We start from the raw sequence: 17,751 nt of genomic DNA on the forward strand, positions 1-17,751 counted from the left end.
GCCTTTTGGAGAACTGTCTTTATGTGAAGGCTGAGAAGTGCACTTTTCATGCCGCCTCTGTCCCTTTTCTCGGTTCCGTTATTTCCGCTGAGGGCATTAAGATGGATCCCGCTAAGGTCCAGGCTGTCATTGATTGGCCCGTTCCTAAGTCACGCGTCGAGCTGCAGCGCTTTCTGGGCTTCGCTAATTTCTACCGTCGTTTCATCCGTAATTTCGGTCAGGTGGCAGCTCCTCTCACAGCCCTTACTTCTGTTAAGACGTGCTTTAAGTGGTCCGTTTCCGCCCAGGGAGCTTTTGATCTTCTTAAGAATCGTTTTACATCCGCACCTATTCTTGTTACACCTGACATCTCTAGACAGTTTGTTGTTGAGGTTGACGCGTCAGAGGTGGGCGTGGGAGCCATTCTTTCTCAGCGCTCTCTCTGACGGCAAGGTCCATCCTTGCGCGTTTTTCTCTCATCGCTTATCGCCGTCAGAACGTAACTATGATGTTGGTAATCGCGAACTGCTCGCCATCCGCTTAGCCCTAGGCGAATGGCGACAGTGGTTGGAGGGGCGACCGTTCCTTTTGTCGTTTGGACTGACCATAGGAACCTTGAGTACATCCGTTCAGCCAAACGACTTAATGCGCGTCAGGCTCGTTGGGCTCTGTTTTTCGCTCGTTTCGAGTTTGTTATTTCTTATCGTCCGGGCTCAAAAAACACCAAACCTGATGCTTTATCTCGTCTCTTCAGTTCTTCTGAGGTCTCCACCGACCCCGATGGGATTCTCCCTGAGGGGCGTGTTGTCGGGTTGACTGTCTGGGGAATTGAGAGGCAGGTAAAGCAAGCACTCGCTCACACTCCGTCGCCGCGAGCTTGTCCTAGGAACCTTCTGTTCGTTCCCGTTCCTACTCGTCCGGCCGTTCTTCAGTGGGCCCACTCTGCCAAGTTAGCCGGCCACCCCGGCGTTCGGGGTACGCTCGCTTCCATTCGCCAGCGTTTCTGGTGGCCCACTCGGGAACGTGACGCGCGTCGATTTGTCGCCGCTTGTTCGGTCTGCGCGCAGACTAAATCTGGGAACTCTCCTCCTGCCGGCCGTCTCAGACCGCTTCCCATTCCCTCTCGACCGTGGTCTCACATCGCTTTAGATTTTATCACCGGACTGCCTTCATCAGCGGGGAAGACAGTTATTCTTACGGTTGTCGATAGATTCTCTAAGGCGGCTCATTTCATTCCTCTCGATAAGCTCCCTTCTGCTAAGGAGACGGCTCAGATCATTATCGAGAATGTTTTCCGAATTCATGGCCTTCCGTCTGACGTCGTTTCCGACAGAGGTCCGCAGTTCACGTCTCAATTTTGGAGGGAGTTTTGCCGTTTGATTGGGGCTTCCGTCAGTCTCTCGTCCGGCTTTCATCCCCAGTCTAACGGTCAAGCCGAACGGGCCAATCAGACTGTTGGTCGCATTTTACGCAGTCTTTCTTTTCGTAACCCTGCGTCTTGGTCAGAACAGCTCCCTGGGCAGAGTACGCCCACAACTCGCTTCCCTCGTCTGCTACCGGTCTATCCCCTTTTCAGTGTAGCCTCGGGTACCAGCCTCCGCTGTTCTCATCTCAGCTCGCCGAGTCCTGCGTCCCCTCCGCTCAGGCTTTTGTCCAGCGTTGCGAGCGCACCTGGAAGGGGGTCAGGTCGGCACTTTGCCGTAATAGGGCGCAGACTGTGAGGGCCGCTAATAAGCGTAGGACCAAGAGTCCTAGATATTGTTGCGGTCAGAGAGTATGGCTCTCCACTCAGAACCTTCCCCTTAAGACAGCTTCTCGCAAGTTGGCCCCGCGGTTCATTGGTCCGTTCCGTATTTCCCAGGTCATTAATCCTGTCGCAGTGCGACTTCTTCTCCGCGCTATCTTCGTCGCGTTCACCCGGTCTTCCATGTCTCCTGTGTTAAGCCCGTTCTTCGCGCCCCCGCTCGTCCCTCCCCCCCCATCCTTGTCGAGGGCGCACCCATCTACAGGGTTCGTAAGATTTTGGACATGCGCCCTCGGGGCCGTGGTCATCAGTACCTAGTGGATTGGGAGGGGTACGGTCCTGAGGAGAGGAGTTGGGTTCCCTCTCGGGACGTGCTGGACCGTTCGCTGATCGATGATTTCCTCCGTTGCCGCCAGGTTTCCTCCTCGAGTGCGCCAGGAGGCGCTCGGTGAGTGGGGGGGGTACTGTCATGTCTTGTTATGTCTGTTCCTGTCCTTTCTCTTCATTCTCTCTCTCTGCTGGTCTTTTTAGGTTACCTTCTCTGTCTCTCATTCCTCAGCTGTTCTACATCTGCCCTAACTAGCTCTTTCACTCTTCCCCACCTGTTCTCTCTTCCCCCTCTGATTAGGTCTCTATTTCTCTCTCTGTTCCTGCTACTTTCAGTGTCTGATTCTTGTTTGTGTTTTTTGATGCCAGAAGCAAGCTGTCGTCTCGTTTGCTTCCACCTTGTCCTGTCCTGTCGGAGTCTGCCTGGCAGGAGCATCCTGCACTATACTAACGTTCTTTTTGTTCCGCTGACAACGTTGGAAGAGGATTTATGCCATTCCTGTATTTTCATTAAAGAACTCTGTTTTCTGTTAAAACCGCTTTTGGGTCTTCACTCAAGTTCATAACAATTAGTAGTACATTATATCAGCTATATGTCATATTAGTAGTACATTATATCAGTTATATGTAACATTCGTAGTACATTATATCAGCTATATGTAATATTAGTAGGACATTATATCAGCTATATGTAACATTAGTAGTACATTATATCAGTTATATGTAACATTAGTAGTACATTATATCAGTTATATGTAATATTAGTAGTACATTATATCAGTTATATATAATATTAGTAGTACATTATATCAGCTCTATGTAATATTAGTAGTACATTATATCAGCTCTATGTAACATTAGTAGTACATTATATCAGCTATATGTCACATTAGTAGTACATTATATCAGCTCTATGTAACATTAGTAGTACATTATATCAGCTATATGTAACATTAGTAGTACATTATATCAGCTATATGTAACATTAGTAGTACATTATATCAGCTATATGTAACATTAGTAGTACATTATATCAGCTCTATGTAACATTAGTAGTACATTATATCAGCTCTATGTAACATTAGTAGTACATTATATTAGCTATATGTAACATTAGTAGGACATTATATCAGCTATATGTCACATTAGTAGTACATTATATCAGTTATATGTAACATTAGTAGGACATTATATCAGCTATATGTAACATTAGTAGTACATTATATCAGCTTTATGTCACATTAGTAGGACATTATATCAGCTATATGTCACATTAGTAGTACATTATATCAGCTATATGTAACATTAGTAGTACATTATATCAGCTATATGTCACATTAGTAGTACATTATATCAGTTATATGTAACATTAGTAGGACATTATATCAGCTATATGTAACATTAGTAGTACATTATATCAGCTTTATGTCACATTAGTAGGACATTATATCAGCTATATGTCATATTAGTAGGACATTACGTCGGTTAGATGTGTGTCTTGCTTCACTGGCTATTATATGTCCTCTTGTCTAGTGACTCTCTGCATGTGGTACAGTCTTAGCCGGTAACAAAGCTAACTGTCAGGGGTGCTACAGTCATTGCCAGCCAAATTAAGATTAAATTGTATCTACTTTCAATTTAGAATGTGCAGTACTGCTTTTGATGCCTTGATGGAGAAAATATACATCCTCTTTTATATCTGCACATGTCAAGGAGACTGATCTGGTATCAATCCAGCTTCCCAGACCACATTCAGTCAGTTGTGAACCACGCAAACGTGGGGCAATTCTTTCCAACTCAGTTAATTTTGCAGCATTTTACAATCATCCATTTCTAGGACGTCTATCTGTCTGTTGTGTGTCTGTATGTGTGTATGTTCCCCTCCTCTTTGTGTGTCTGTATGTGTGTATGTTCCCCTCCTATATGTGTGTATGTTCCCCTCCTGTTTGTGTGTCTGTATGTGTGCATGTTCCCCTCCTGTTTGTGTGTCTGTATGTGTGTAAGTTCCCCTCCTATATGTGTGTAAGTTCCCCTCCTGTTTGTGTGTATGTTCCCCTCCTGTTTGTGTGTCTGTATGTGTGTAAGTTCCCATCCTATATGTGTGTATGTTCCCTCCTGTTTGTGTGTCTGTATGTGTGTAAGTTCCCCTCCTATATGTGTGTAAGTTCCCCTCCTGTTTGTGTGTCTGTATGTGTGTAAGTTCCCCTCCTATATGTGTGTAAGTTCCCCTCCTGTTTGTGTGTATGTTCCCCTCCTGTTTGTGTGTCTGTATGTGTGTAAGTTCCCCTCCTATATGTGTGTATGTTCCCCTCCTGTTTGTGTGTCTGTATGTGTGTAAGTTCCCCTCCTATATGTGTGTATGTTCCCTCCTGTTTGTGTGTCTGTATGTGTGTAAGTTCCCCTCCTATATGTGTGTATGTTCCCTCCTGTTTGTGTGTCTGTATGTGTGTATGTTCCCCTCCTGTTTGTGTGTCTGTATGTGTGTAAGTTCCCCTCCTATATGTGTGCATGTTCCCTCCTGTTTGTGTGTCTGTATGTGTGTAAGTTCCCCTCCTATATGTGTGTATGTTCCCTCCTGTTTGTGTGTCTGTATGTGTGTATGTTCCCCTCCTGTTTGTGTGTCTGTATGTGTGTAAGTTCCCCTCCTATATGTGTGTATGTTCCCTCCTGTTTGTGTGTCTGTATGTGTGTATGTTCCCCTCCTGTTTGTGTGTCTGTATGTGTGTAAGTTCCCCTCCTATATGTGTGTATGTTCCCTCCTGTTTGTGTGTCTGTATGTGTGTAAGTTCCCCTCCTATATGTGTGTATGTTCCCCCCTGTTTGTGTGTCTGTATGTGTGTATGTTCCCCTCCTGTTTGTGTGTCTGTATGTGTGTAAGTTCCCCTCCTATATGTGTGCATGTTCCCTCCTGTTTGTGTGTCTGTATGTGTGTAAGTTCCCCTCCTGTTTGTGGTCACCATGGTGCAACCTGCTCATGAAACTGTCCTTTTATCGAAGACATCTTGTTGGTTCCTCTAGTTTTGAGACATAGTTGTATGCCAGATAAACCCACATTACCTGGGCCAGATATCCTGCTGCACATGGTTTCTTTGACAGGCTTGGAATGCCAGGCAAACCTTTTTATAGCCGGCTCTTGGCATCATTTCCCTGCCTTTTTTCTGTGACAATCTCATTGCTCGTGTAAAGCCAAGTTGTGTTCCTGAGATGGGTTTGCTTGCAGATGGTGAGGTAGAGAGCACAGTCAAGAACATACACAGCCACATATCGAAAAGAGCCACTACCCCTTTTAATTCAAGACTAGTGTATATTATGAGATGAGGTGGAGTGTTCCTGTCGTCGAGTTAGAATCAGTTCATTTCCCACTCGTGTATAGGCTGCTTGGTTGTTTAGCAACAAAACTGATGTGTGCACAACTATGGGGCAAAACAGTCAGGGGTTGGTTTAGATTTTTGACAACGTAAACTATTTTCACCTCCAATGTTTATTGGAAACATAAATACATGGCAGCTTCTTGTAATTGTTGCTAGCTATCTAACGGTTCAGAATCCTAACACCACACGGCCTTCTGCCTCATCGATGCTTGTGCATCATTTTCGTGACGATGTCAGCCAACCCGTCTATAGGAGAAATAAATGAAATTCTCCAATACTAAATGTTAGGAAGTGCAGTAAATTGACAAATCTCTGTCTCTCTCTGCTTCTCAGACCCATCATATGATGCTGTACGGCGGACTGGATGGTCGAACAACATGCACAATGGAAAAGGTAAACATACTCTTCACTTTACTGAGTCGCAGAAAGACTAACCACACAAGAAAATAATATATGGTCCTACACATCATGCATCATATTCTTTTTTTAACTAGGCAAGTCAGTTAAGAACAAATTCTTATTAACAATGACAGCCTGGGTTAACTGCCTTGTTCAGGGGCAAAACGACAGATTTTGACCATGGGGATTTGATCCACCAACCTTTTGGTTACAGGCCCAATACTCTAACCACTAGGCTACCTGCCGCCCCACTAGGCTACCTTCCGCCCCAAAGCTCAAAGCTTCATAGAGCAATTTGTGAGAGCCCACTCTCAACCCAAGCACGCAAGCACGCAATGATTAAATCCTCAGTCGTCAAACCCTGAAATCTGGGAACGTTAAGCACTTACCCCAGCCACCAGTTACTGCCTGTTATCTTTGGAATGGGGCTGACATGCCGTTAAGATGTGTACCGTGGTTTATCCATGACCGGCCAACTGGCTTTCTTTCCTCCTGTTTCTTTCCCCTCCTAAACTCTCCCTCTTCAGGCTCGCCGGTGGTCACACAGAACATGTCCAAGTCCACTGAACAGCCCAGACCTCAGCCAGGTAATGTATATCACCCGGCTCATTCCTTCCATCATGTGTGTGCAATCCACCTAAGACAGTGGGTTACACCCATCTCATTGGGATGAGTGTCAACCTAATGTATAGTGATAGATGCAGACTAACAGACCTCTCTCTCTCTCCACAGATCCTTACCAGATCCTGGGGCCCACCAGCAGTCGACTGGCCAACCCAGGTAGGTACGAGAGAATGTATGAGACCAATCATATATTCGATGTAAATTACATTTCCCAACATACATTATGGCCCCTGTGTATTGCTCTTCAAAATTGACATTTTTATCTGCTGAGAATTGTTGGAATTCTACTTTAGAATTGGCATTCTACTTTATTGCAGTATTCAGGAAGTATATAATGAGTTATGGGTCTTTGATCAACTGGCTGTTAGGTGTTCAGCTATAGAACAGCTGTTGATTTGACCTGTGTGTGTCCTGGTCAGGTTCAGGACAGATCCAGCTGTGGCAGTTTCTGCTGGAGCTCCTGTCAGACAGCACCAATGCTGGCTGCATCACCTGGGAGGGCACCAATGGAGAGTTCAAGATGACTGACCCAGATGAGGTGGCGAGGCGCTGGGGCGAGAGGAAGAGCAAGCCCAACATGAACTACGACAAGCTGAGCCGCGCCCTGCGCTACTATTATGACAAGAACATCATGACCAAGGTGCACGGCAAGCGCTACGCCTACAAGTTTGACTTCCACGGCATCGCCCAGGCCCTGCAGCCCCACCCCACCGAGTCCTCCATGTACAAGTACCCCTCGGACCTGGCATACGTGCCCTCCTACCATGCCCACCAGCAGAAAGTCAACTTCGTGTCCCCACACCCTCCCTCTATGCCCGTCACCTCTTCTAACTTCTTTGGACCCACCGCTCCATACTGGAGCGCCCCAGGGGGCATCTACCCCAACCACAGCGTCCCCCGCCACCCCACCTCCCACGTGCCCTCCCACCTGGGCAGTTACTACTAAACGCCACTGCACCGTGACATCTTCTCCCAACCTCCCCTCCTCTCCCCAAAACCAACCACACCAGGGCTGACCTGCACTCTCGCAATGAAATTAAACTAAGACCGAGAGAAAGGGGGATTCTCCGCCTCCATCCCAAAGTCTGCTCTTAACTGGCAAAATGAAGGACGCTAACTGAAGTATAAAAAAAACTGGATGCTGTGATCCAAATGGAATACTACTTATTTACAAGACAATACTGTTTCCATGTTCGTTTTCTTTTGTTGATGTGCGTAACAGTGCGTCTGTGTTTTCTCTGCCTTTCTGTCCCCTGAAAGCTGCACCCATGGGCCAGTTCAGAGTGCCCCCAAAATCTGGACACGGTTACCCACACAGACGCAGCCTTATCAAGAGACCATAGAGGCTCTCATACCTACTGTGTGCCTGATCACAGACATGGACCCATTCTCGATGGGACTCAATTTACATTTTTCTCATACAGTGAAACTCCTGCCTTGTTCCTCGTTTCCGTCTCTGGGGTCTCAGATCCACATCATGTCTGTCTGCCTGATGTTCTGTTATCAGTTTGTCAGTCCGTCTGCAACTCTTTATGTATGCGGAGCATCATCTGGAACTGTGGAGGAAGGGCTCCAAAGAAAAGGACTTCTCAGCACTGAATGAAAATGAAATATTGGCAACTGGAATATGCCATTGATTCACACTTAACTTATCCTCCAAACTGGAAGTAGGCGAGTTGGAGACCAGAGTTGGATGTGAAGCACTGTGGCTATGTTTTCAGGGGGCCACACACCAGTTGACTGTTGTTACAGTAACTATGTTTGTCCTCTTCAGCCATTGGTTCTTTTCATTCCAGGATATTATTAATGTGAATGCCCTCTGGTCCATGGAACACATCATCAATTTGACAATCACAGTTGTTTCGAGAAGAGCTACGTGTCTCACGGTGGTCTCTCCCTCTTCTGTTCAGGCCAGTCAAGTGTCGACACAGAGTGACTTACCACAGCACTATGTCGTGTCATGTCAACCCTCACCTAACTGTCTCTGTACATTCATACAGCACTGCCATTTTAAAACGTTCATTTTCAGATGGTTAAAGTTTGTTGTATGAAAGAAACAAGTGTATTTAAACAGCTGAATCTGGACTTTTGTCTCAGTACTTCTTGAAAATAAATGGTTTACTAAATAAAGAACAAAACCAGTGAAGTAAGAAAGGATGAAAACAGAGAAATCCTCAGATTCGCGAACGCTGTGCGTTTGTCAGACATATTTTTTATTGTTTTGTGAACATTGGTCAACTAGGCATTAAAGCAACTTACTGTATAAATTATGCAGAGTTATTTTCATATGTGACACAGTTTTAAAAAGTCAAGAGAATTAATACGAGTTGACCTCGGTCAAAAATGCAATTTTTTAAAAGTCCGTTACTGATATGTAGTATGTTCAACATTTTTAAACGTTTTATATATGTACATTTGGGCAATACATTTTTATGGTTTTTTATTTTTTTTATTTTTTTAAAATTAGTGAACACAAGATTTGTTCTAGTTATTATCAAATACCACAAATGCCTGCTTGAATCATAATCCTATATGTATAGTCAATCTGTTATTCTGTATATACCATGATTATGGTTGCTTTTAATTCTAAAATAGGCCAACAACACTTTCCATGTCTCATACCATTAAGCCAACTGCCCAGAAATTGGCAGCTATTGTCTGTGCCTTTAAAATGGCCAGGTATATTATGCAAATGAGTGCAGACACCCCTAATATTCACAGAAAGCATCTCTTGAAGCTCCATTGGTTTAGTGGTTTGAACTGAAGGGAATTTGTTAAATTTAACATGAAGGTATTCATCAAAAATGTACCCTTTACGCCCACCTCTCATAAATAGTCATGTTCAATGAAAGGGAACTGTTACTTCATATATGCAATGTATTTTGGATATTAAATATATAAATATTATGTAATTTTGCAATTAACCATTTTATTATTGTTGTAATTTCTGCGATGTATTAAGTAATACCTTTTGAAATAGGATTTTTTTGGGGGACAAAATAAAAGTTTTTACTTCTGAACAGATTTACTTCTCTTGGTCCATTGTCTGCCAGAAAGTAGAATAGTGCTCTTTAAAAGTTACAACATGATATTCATAGTGTAGCTCGGTTTCAATCAATACTTAATCATCATTACTAGCCATTTCAACCGGACTATAACCCAATTTCATTCATTTTTAGATTTTCAGTGTTAAACATTTCTCTGATGTTTAGAATAATGACACCAACCATCAACCCAGTTTCCTACAGTACCTGTTAGCTGGGGGGGGGGGGGGGGGGTTGTTAGAAGTGTTATGTAAGCCTCAGAATGTTATATTGAGATTCCTTCCCAACTTGAGAGGTACAAGGATGAGAGGTGGTGCCTTTGTCCTCTTGTTATCATAGATGATGTCAGGTCTCTGTTAATGGTAACTGCGTTATTTACAGTAATGTATTCAGTATACTGCCATTAGCCTACGCACAATGGAGTCGTATAAAATAACAGCATGGGTTGTCGGGGTGTGTGTGCGCGTGTGTGTGTGTGAGAGAGAGAGGGAGAGAGGGGAGAAAAATACTTTCCTATCCTGTACTATCAATTTCATTTATCGATGTATCATGTAGGGTCGGTTAAGTAACACAGGTCTCATCAGGCAATATGTTTCATATGAAATGTTTAATGTGATGTCCATTGAAAGCTTTGATTTTCTGCATGGATTTAAAAGGTTGTGAAATAGCCTGGGCGTGATAAAAAGTGATTGTATGCCATTAAACAGAGAAGGTCACATCCATCACATCCATCCCATACCACCTTTAAAATCAACAATGGCAGTCATGCACATCACCACAGGGGAAAAAGCGATTCACTGTCGCCACCATGTGGCTAGTATTGGCCAACGCGGGGGACCACTTCACCGTGTAAACCACCCTAGATCAGAGGTCTTCAACCTTGTCTTGCCCAGGGACCTGTGCCGTGACAAACCGGTGACTCAGGGACCTCCATCATATGTTAAGAAATGTCATTTGTTCTACATGTCCTGTCTGATCATCGGGTGAATTATATTGGCCGTTAGAAGTAACCAACATTTTAAAATGTATATATTTGATAGAACAAAAAGTAACTCTAAACACATTTAGCTAAAAAGCAGCAGTTTAGCTGGTTAAACAAAGGTGAGCCATGTGTTGGCAAAAATGTATGTCCAAGCCAAGAAAGCTTAGCATCAGCCAGTGGCACTTGTGTGACCCGTCCGTGCGGGTGCTTTTTCAAAGGCTATGTCAGACGCTCCAGTGAGTGTAATGAGCGCCAGTGAGTGTAATGAGCGCCAATGAGTGTAATTTGCTCAATATTAGGAGTTGAGAAATAAAGTTGACATCATTAGAAAGAAGATATTCTATTTTCTGCTGTAGGTAATTTGAAATTAGCTTATTCTTGTGTTGCTAGCAATATTCATATAAACATACAAAAATCTTCTTTTGTTTTGTCAGTGCTAGTGTGGATCCTTGGGACGACCCTATCCTAAACTCTAACTCTAACCGTAACTATTACCCTATCCCTAACCTGAACCATAACCCTTACCTGAACCTAACCTTAACCCTTACAATTTTACATTTCAACTTCAATGAGGTAGGCACGTCTCAAGGATCCCGGATAGCAAGGACCATTTAGTAATGGACAGCATTGTCTTCAAGTTCAGTAGCCAATTTGGTGGGAAATTATATTCAAGTCTTGTGTCTCAAAATGCTGTTACTGTGATGACATTTCAGGTCGGTTGAGAAATAACACTAATTTTGTTGTTTTTAAATGAAGGCACAGTTTGCTATTCAGTAGCCTATACAACAGCGTAGTATTGTTTAAAAGAGATATTTTTAATTTAGTTTCCATCATAATGTAAAGACAATGCTAATGGTAGCTGACTAAACTACTTTCCATGGTGAAGGAAGTTTCTGATGAACACCAACGGAGTGGAGCATGTTTGTGCCTTTGTTTGCTGAAATCAATACCTTTTCAATAAACGTTAATCAAAGTACACAGACTGTTTCCTCATTGCTGTTGCTCTAAGATGCAAAGTCAGCTCAAATGTACATGTGCCAATTGAATCTCAACAAGGAAACAGTCGGTGGTTGTATTTGATTTAACGTTTATAAAAAGAAGAATGGATTTCAGCAATCAAAGAAAGGGCCCAAACTCAAGAGGACAAACATACAGTTGTAGTCAGAGGTTTACATACACTTAGGTTTCAGTCATTAAAACTTGTTTTTCAACCACTCCACAAATTTCTTGATAACAAACTATAGTTTTGGCAAGTCGGTTAGGACATCTACTTTGTGCATGACACAAGTAATTTTTCCAACAATTGTTTACAGACAGATTATTTCACTTATAATTCACTGTATCATAATTTCAGTGGGTCAGACGTTTACATACACTAAGTTGACTGTGCCTTTAAACAGCTTGGAAAATTCCAGAAAACTATGTCATGGCTTTAGAAGCTTCTGATAGGCCAATTGACATCATTTGAGTCAATTGGAGGTATACCTATGGATGTATTTCAAGGCCTACCTTCAAACTCAGTGCCTCTTTGCTTGACATCATGGGAAAATCAAAAGAAATCAGCCAAGACCTCAGAAAGGAAATTGTAGACCTCCAAAAGTATGGTTCGTCCTTGGGAGCAATTTCCAAATGCCTGAAGGTACCACGTTCATCTGTACAAACAATAGTACGCAAGTATATACAGCTCATGAAGGAGATGCATTCTGTCTCCTAGGGATGAACATACTCTGGTGCGAAAAGTGCAAATCAATCCCAGAACAACAGCAAAGGACCTTGTGAAGATGCTGGAGGAAACCGGTACAAAACTATCTACATTCACAGTTAAACATGTCCTATATCAACAAAACCTGAAAGGTCGCTCAGCAAGGAAGATGCCACTGCTCCAAAACGGCCATAAAAAAAGGCAGATTACGGTTTGCAGCTGCACATGGGGACAAAGATCGTACTTTTTGGAGAAATGTCCTCTGGTCTGATGAAACATAAATAGAACTGTTTGGCCGTAATGACCATTGTTATGTTTGGAGGAAAAAGAAGGAGGCTTGCAAGCCCGAAGAACGTCATCCTAACCGTGAAGCACGGGGGTGGCAGCATCATGTTGTGGGGGTGCTTTGCTGCAGGACGGACTAGTGCACTTCACAAAATAGATGGCATCATAGGAAAGAAAATAATGTGGATATATTGAAGCAACATCTCAAGACATCAGTCAGGAAGTTGAAGCTTGGTCGCAAATGGGTCTTCCAAATGGACAATGACCCAATGCATACTTCCAAAGTTGTGGCAAAATGGCTTAAGGACAACAAAGACAAGGTATTGGAGTGACCATTACAAAGCACTGACCTCAATCCTATAGAACATTTGTGGGCAGAACTGAAAAAGCATGTGCGAGCAAGGAGGCCTACAAGCCCGACTCAGTTACACCAGCTCTGTCAGGAGGAATGGGTGAAAATTCACCCAACTTCATGGAAGCTTGTGGAAGGCTAGCCAAAACATTTGACCCAAGTTAAACAATTTAAAGTCAATGCTACCAAATACAAATTGAGTGTATGCAAACTTCTGACCCACTGGGAATGTGATGAAAGAAATAAAAGCTGAAATAAATCTTTCAACTATTATTCTGACATTTCACATTCTTAAAATAAAGTGGTGATTCTAACTGACCTAAGTCAGGGAACTTTTACTAGGATTAAATGTCAGGAATTGTGAAATACTGAGTTGAAATGTTTTTGGCTAAGGTGTATGTATTGGCTAAGGTGTTGGTATTGACCTTGGGCAAATCAATGTATTCAGAGCTGAATTCCACAAAGCCTGGTATCAGTTTCATAAGAAACTTCCTTCATCATGAAGTTGAGTTTAGTCCGCTACGTCAATTCAAGACTTCTAAGAAAATATAATAATTTCTCATTGGCCATGCGGTTTATGAACAGGCCTAACCCTACATCTTGAGATGCTGTCATTTGTCCTAAAACTATTAAAGACCCTTCCATTGAAAATAGGATATTTTAAAAAGGGCATAACAGCAATATAGCTTCAGTGAGGGTGGGATTCTGGGCCCACAAATTACCACAATTATATGATTCCCATTGCAACATATATATTTAAAACCCCACATACAGTAGGATAATGTGCATGCATAGGTCTACACTCACTACCCAGCTAGCACATAACATTCTGAGAACCATATGTTTCTTAGAGATTGGTGAGAGTGTGGTTTTGCATACAACCTTCCCATAACGCTTCCTCATCATTCTATTTCAAGTAATGTTCTGAAATTATTTTGAGAATGTTAACAACGTTCCTCTGTGGGAATTTCAGTACTTCAGCATAAAGTTTCCTAAAGGTTTCCTTATGCTTCTATTTAAAATCATGTTGATGCTGGCTTGCATCTGAAGCTAAGCAGGGTTGCTCCTGGTCGGTTCCTGGATGGGATACCAGATGCTGCTGTAAGGGGTGTTGGAGGGCCAGTAGGAGGCACCCTTTCCTCTGGGCTAAAAAATATCTCAATGACCCAGGGCAATGATGACATTGCACTTTGTAGGGTGCTGTCTTTCGGATGGGATGTTAAACAGGTGTCCTGACTCTCTGTGATCACTAAAGATCCCATGGCACTTATTGTTATTACAGGGGCTGATTCATTGGCTTACTGATGTTCTTCCATGCCGTCCCTAGGAGGGGTGCGTCACTTGAGTCACTGATGTGAACTTCCTGTCTGGGTTGGCGCCCCCGCCCCCCTGGGCTGTGCCGTGGGGGAGATCTTCGTGGGCTATACTCGGCCTTGTCTCAGGATGCTAAGTTGGTGGTTGAAGATATCCCTCAGGTGGTGTGGGGGCTGTGCTTTGGTAAAGTGGGTGCGGTTATATCCTGCCTGTTTGGCCCTGTCCGGGGGTACAGTGTCTCCCGACCCCTCCTGTCTCAGCCTCCAGTATTTATGCTACAATAGTTTGTGTCGGGGGGCTAGGGTCAGTCTGTTATATCTGGAGTATTTCTCCTGTCTTATCTGGTGTCCTGTGTGAATTTAAGTATGTTCTCTCTAATTCTCTCTTTTTCTCTCTCTTTCTTTCTTTCTTTCTTTCTTTTTTTTTCTCTCGGAGGACCTGAGCCCTAGGACCATGCCTCAGGACTTCCTGGCCTGATGACTCCTTGCTGTCCCAAGTCCACCTGGTTGTGCTGCTGCTCCAGTTTCAACTGTTCTGCCTGCGGCTATGGAACCCTGACCTGTTCATCGGACTTGCTACCTGTCCCAGACCTGCTGTTTTCAACTCTCTAGAGACAGCAGGAGAGGTAGAGATACTCTGAATGATAGGCTATGAAAAGCCAACTGACATTTACTTCTGAGGTGCTGGCCTGTTGCTCCCTCCACAACCACTGTAATTATCATTATTTGACCCTGCTGGTCATCTATGAACATTTGAACATTTTGGCCATGTTCTGTTATAATCAACACCCGGCACAGAAGAGGACTGGCCACCCCTCATAGCCTGGTTCCTCTCTAGGTTTCTTCCTAGGTTCTGGCCTTTCTAGGCAGTTTTTCCGAGCCACCGTGTTCTACACCTGCATTGCTTGCTGTTTGGGGTTTTAGGCTGGGTTTCTTTACAGCACTTTGTGACATCAGCTGATGTAAGGCCTTTATAAATACATTTGATTGATTGTTTGATTGATTGATTATATTCTTAAGGACACATGAGATTGAGATTCAGATACGCTTTATTAGCATGAATGACAAATCCAATGTTGCTAAAGGGAAGTGAGATAATTACAACAACAATAACAGCAAAAAAAGAAATAACTATAATAATAATCCTAGACGTCATGCCCATAGGTGCACGTGTCACCTCAGATTTGTCCGATTAAAATAAGAGTATTTTTGTTGTTGTTTCTCTGTAATACTACTAGCCACCTAGCAATGTATTATAGTTCCCAATCTCCCAACTTTATAACTAGCTACCAAGAAGCCATTTCAGGCTATCAATCAAGTTAGAGTAAATCAAATGAAATTATATTTGTCACATGCACCGAAAACAACGGGTGTAGCCTTAACCGTGAAATACTTACTTACAAGCACTTCCCAACGATGCAGAGTTAAAAAATAATAATACAACAAAAAATAGTAACACAAGAGGAGTAAAATACAGGGGTACGAGGTATTTGAGGTAGCTGTGTACATAAAGGAAGGATAAGTATCAGAATAGATAATAACAAGGTATTTGAGGTATATATGTACATAAAGGAAGGATAAGTATCAGAATAGATAATAACAAGGTATTTGAGGTATATATGTACATAAAGGAAGGATAAGTATCAGAATAGATAATAACAAGGTATTTGAGGTATATATGTACATAAAGGAAGGATAAGTATCAGAATAGATAATAACAAGGTATTTGAGGTATATATGTACATAAAGGAAGGATAAGTATCAGAATAGATAATAACAAGGTATTTGAGGTATATATGTACATAAAGGAAGGATAAGTATCAGAATAGATAATAACAAGGTATTTGAGGTATATATGTACATAAAGGAAGGATAAGTATCAGAATAGATAATAACAAGGTATTTGAGGTATATATGTACATAAAGGAAGGATAAGTATCAGAATAGATAATAACAAGGTATTTGAGGTATATATTTACATAAAGGAAGGATAAGTATCAGAATAGATAATAACAAGGTATTTGAGGTATATATGTACATAAAGGAAGGATAAGTATCATAATAGATAATAACAAGGTATTTGAGGTATATATGTACATAAAGGAAGGATAAGTATCAGAATAGATAATAACAAGGTATTTGAGGTATATATGTACATAAAGGAAGGATAAGTATCAGAATAGATAATAACAAGGTATTTGAGGTATATATGTACATAAAGGAAGGATAAGTATCAGAATAGATAATAACAAGGTATTTGAGGTATATATGTACATAAAGGAAGGATAAGTATCAGAATAGATAATAACAAGGTATTTGAGGTATATATATACATAAAGGATGGATAAGTACTAGGAGATATAATAATACGAGTAAAATAAAGAACAGAACATATAAGTATAAAAATATGTGTGTGTGTATGCTTGTGTGTGTGTGTGTGTGTGTGTGTGTTGTGTTGTGTTGTGTTGTGTTGTGTTGTGTTGTTATGCGTGTGTGTGTATATGTGTGTTTGTGTGGTCGGTATGCGTGGGTGTGTTATGTGCATATGTATGTAGTGTATGTGCATGTGTGTGTATTTCGTTATGAGAGTGTCAGTGTCAGTGTAGTCTGTTTATTTCGTGTGTATACAATGAATGTACAAAACAATAGGACCACCAGCTCTTTTCATGTCATAAACTGACCAGGTGAATCCAGGGGAAAGATATGATCCCTTGTTGATGACACTTATGACATCCACTTCAATCAGTGTAGATGAAGGGGATACACTACTGTAAGTCACTCTGGGTAAGAGCGTCTGCTAAATGACAAAAAAATAAAGCATGGATTTTGTATGTGTGCAATTCAGACAGTGAATGGACAAGACAAAATGTTTAAGTGCCTTTGAATGGGGTATGGTATTTGGTGCCAGGCGCACAGGTTTGAGTGTATGAAGTACTGCAATGCTGCTGGGTTTTTCACACTCAACAGTTTCCTGTGTGTATCACAACTTGACACAACTGAATTGAGGCTATACTGGCTGTTCTGAGGGCAAAAGGGGGTGCAACTCAATATTAGGAAGATGTTACTAATGTTTTGTACACTCAGTTTATATATGAACTATTTAGCAGTCTTATGGCTATTTAGCAGTTTTATGGCTTGGGGGTAGAAGCTGTCTCGGAGCTTGTTGGTCCGGAGCTTGTTGGTCCGGAGCTTGTTGGTCCGGGGCTTGTTGGTCCGGGGCTTGTTGGTCCGGGGCTTGTTGGTCCGGGGCTTGTTGGTCCGGGGCTTGTTGGTCCGGAGCTTGTTGGTCCGGAGCTTGTTGGTCCGGAGCTTGTTGGTCCGGAGCTTGTTGGTCCGGAGCTTGTTGGTCCGGGGCTTGTTGGTCCGGAGCTTGTTGGTCCGGAGCTTGTTGGTCCGGAGCTTGTTGGTCCGGAGCTTGTTGGTCCGGAGCTTGTTGGTCCGGGGCTTGTTGGTCCGGGGCTTGTTGGTCCGGAGCTTGTTGGTCCGGGGCTTGTTGGTCCGGGGCTTGTTGGTCCGGGGCTTGTTGGTCCGGAGCTTGTTGGTCCGGAGCTTGTTGGTCCGGAGCTTGTTGGTCCGGAGCTTGTTGGTCCGGGGCTTGTTGGTCCGGAGCTTGTTGGTCCGGAGCTTGT

The 17,751-nt window shown here is 42.7% G+C and overlaps 1 protein-coding gene across 10 annotated transcripts in view; it reads left to right on the top strand.

Moving 5' to 3' along the window:
* Positions 1 to 9,468, top strand: part of LOC135553024 (Friend leukemia integration 1 transcription factor-like) — a 46,572-nt gene extending 37,104 nt beyond the window's left edge. For all 10 annotated transcript variants that reach the window (XM_064985070.1, XM_064985068.1, XM_064985069.1 and 7 more), the window contains 4 exons: positions 5,755 to 5,814; positions 6,348 to 6,407; positions 6,553 to 6,600; positions 6,864 to 9,468. In XM_064985070.1, the coding sequence (XP_064841142.1) occupies positions 5,755 to 5,814; positions 6,348 to 6,407; positions 6,553 to 6,600; positions 6,864 to 7,390 (695 nt within the window). In that variant the 3' untranslated portion in view covers positions 7,391 to 9,468. The remainder of the gene's footprint in view (positions 1 to 5,754; positions 5,815 to 6,347; positions 6,408 to 6,552; positions 6,601 to 6,863) is intronic.
* Positions 9,469 to 17,751: the final 8,283 nt, after the last annotated feature.

This window comes from Oncorhynchus masou, chromosome 13 (genome assembly GCF_036934945.1).
Source record: "Oncorhynchus masou masou isolate Uvic2021 chromosome 13, UVic_Omas_1.1, whole genome shotgun sequence".
Lineage (NCBI taxonomy): Eukaryota > Metazoa > Chordata > Actinopteri > Salmoniformes > Salmonidae > Oncorhynchus > Oncorhynchus masou.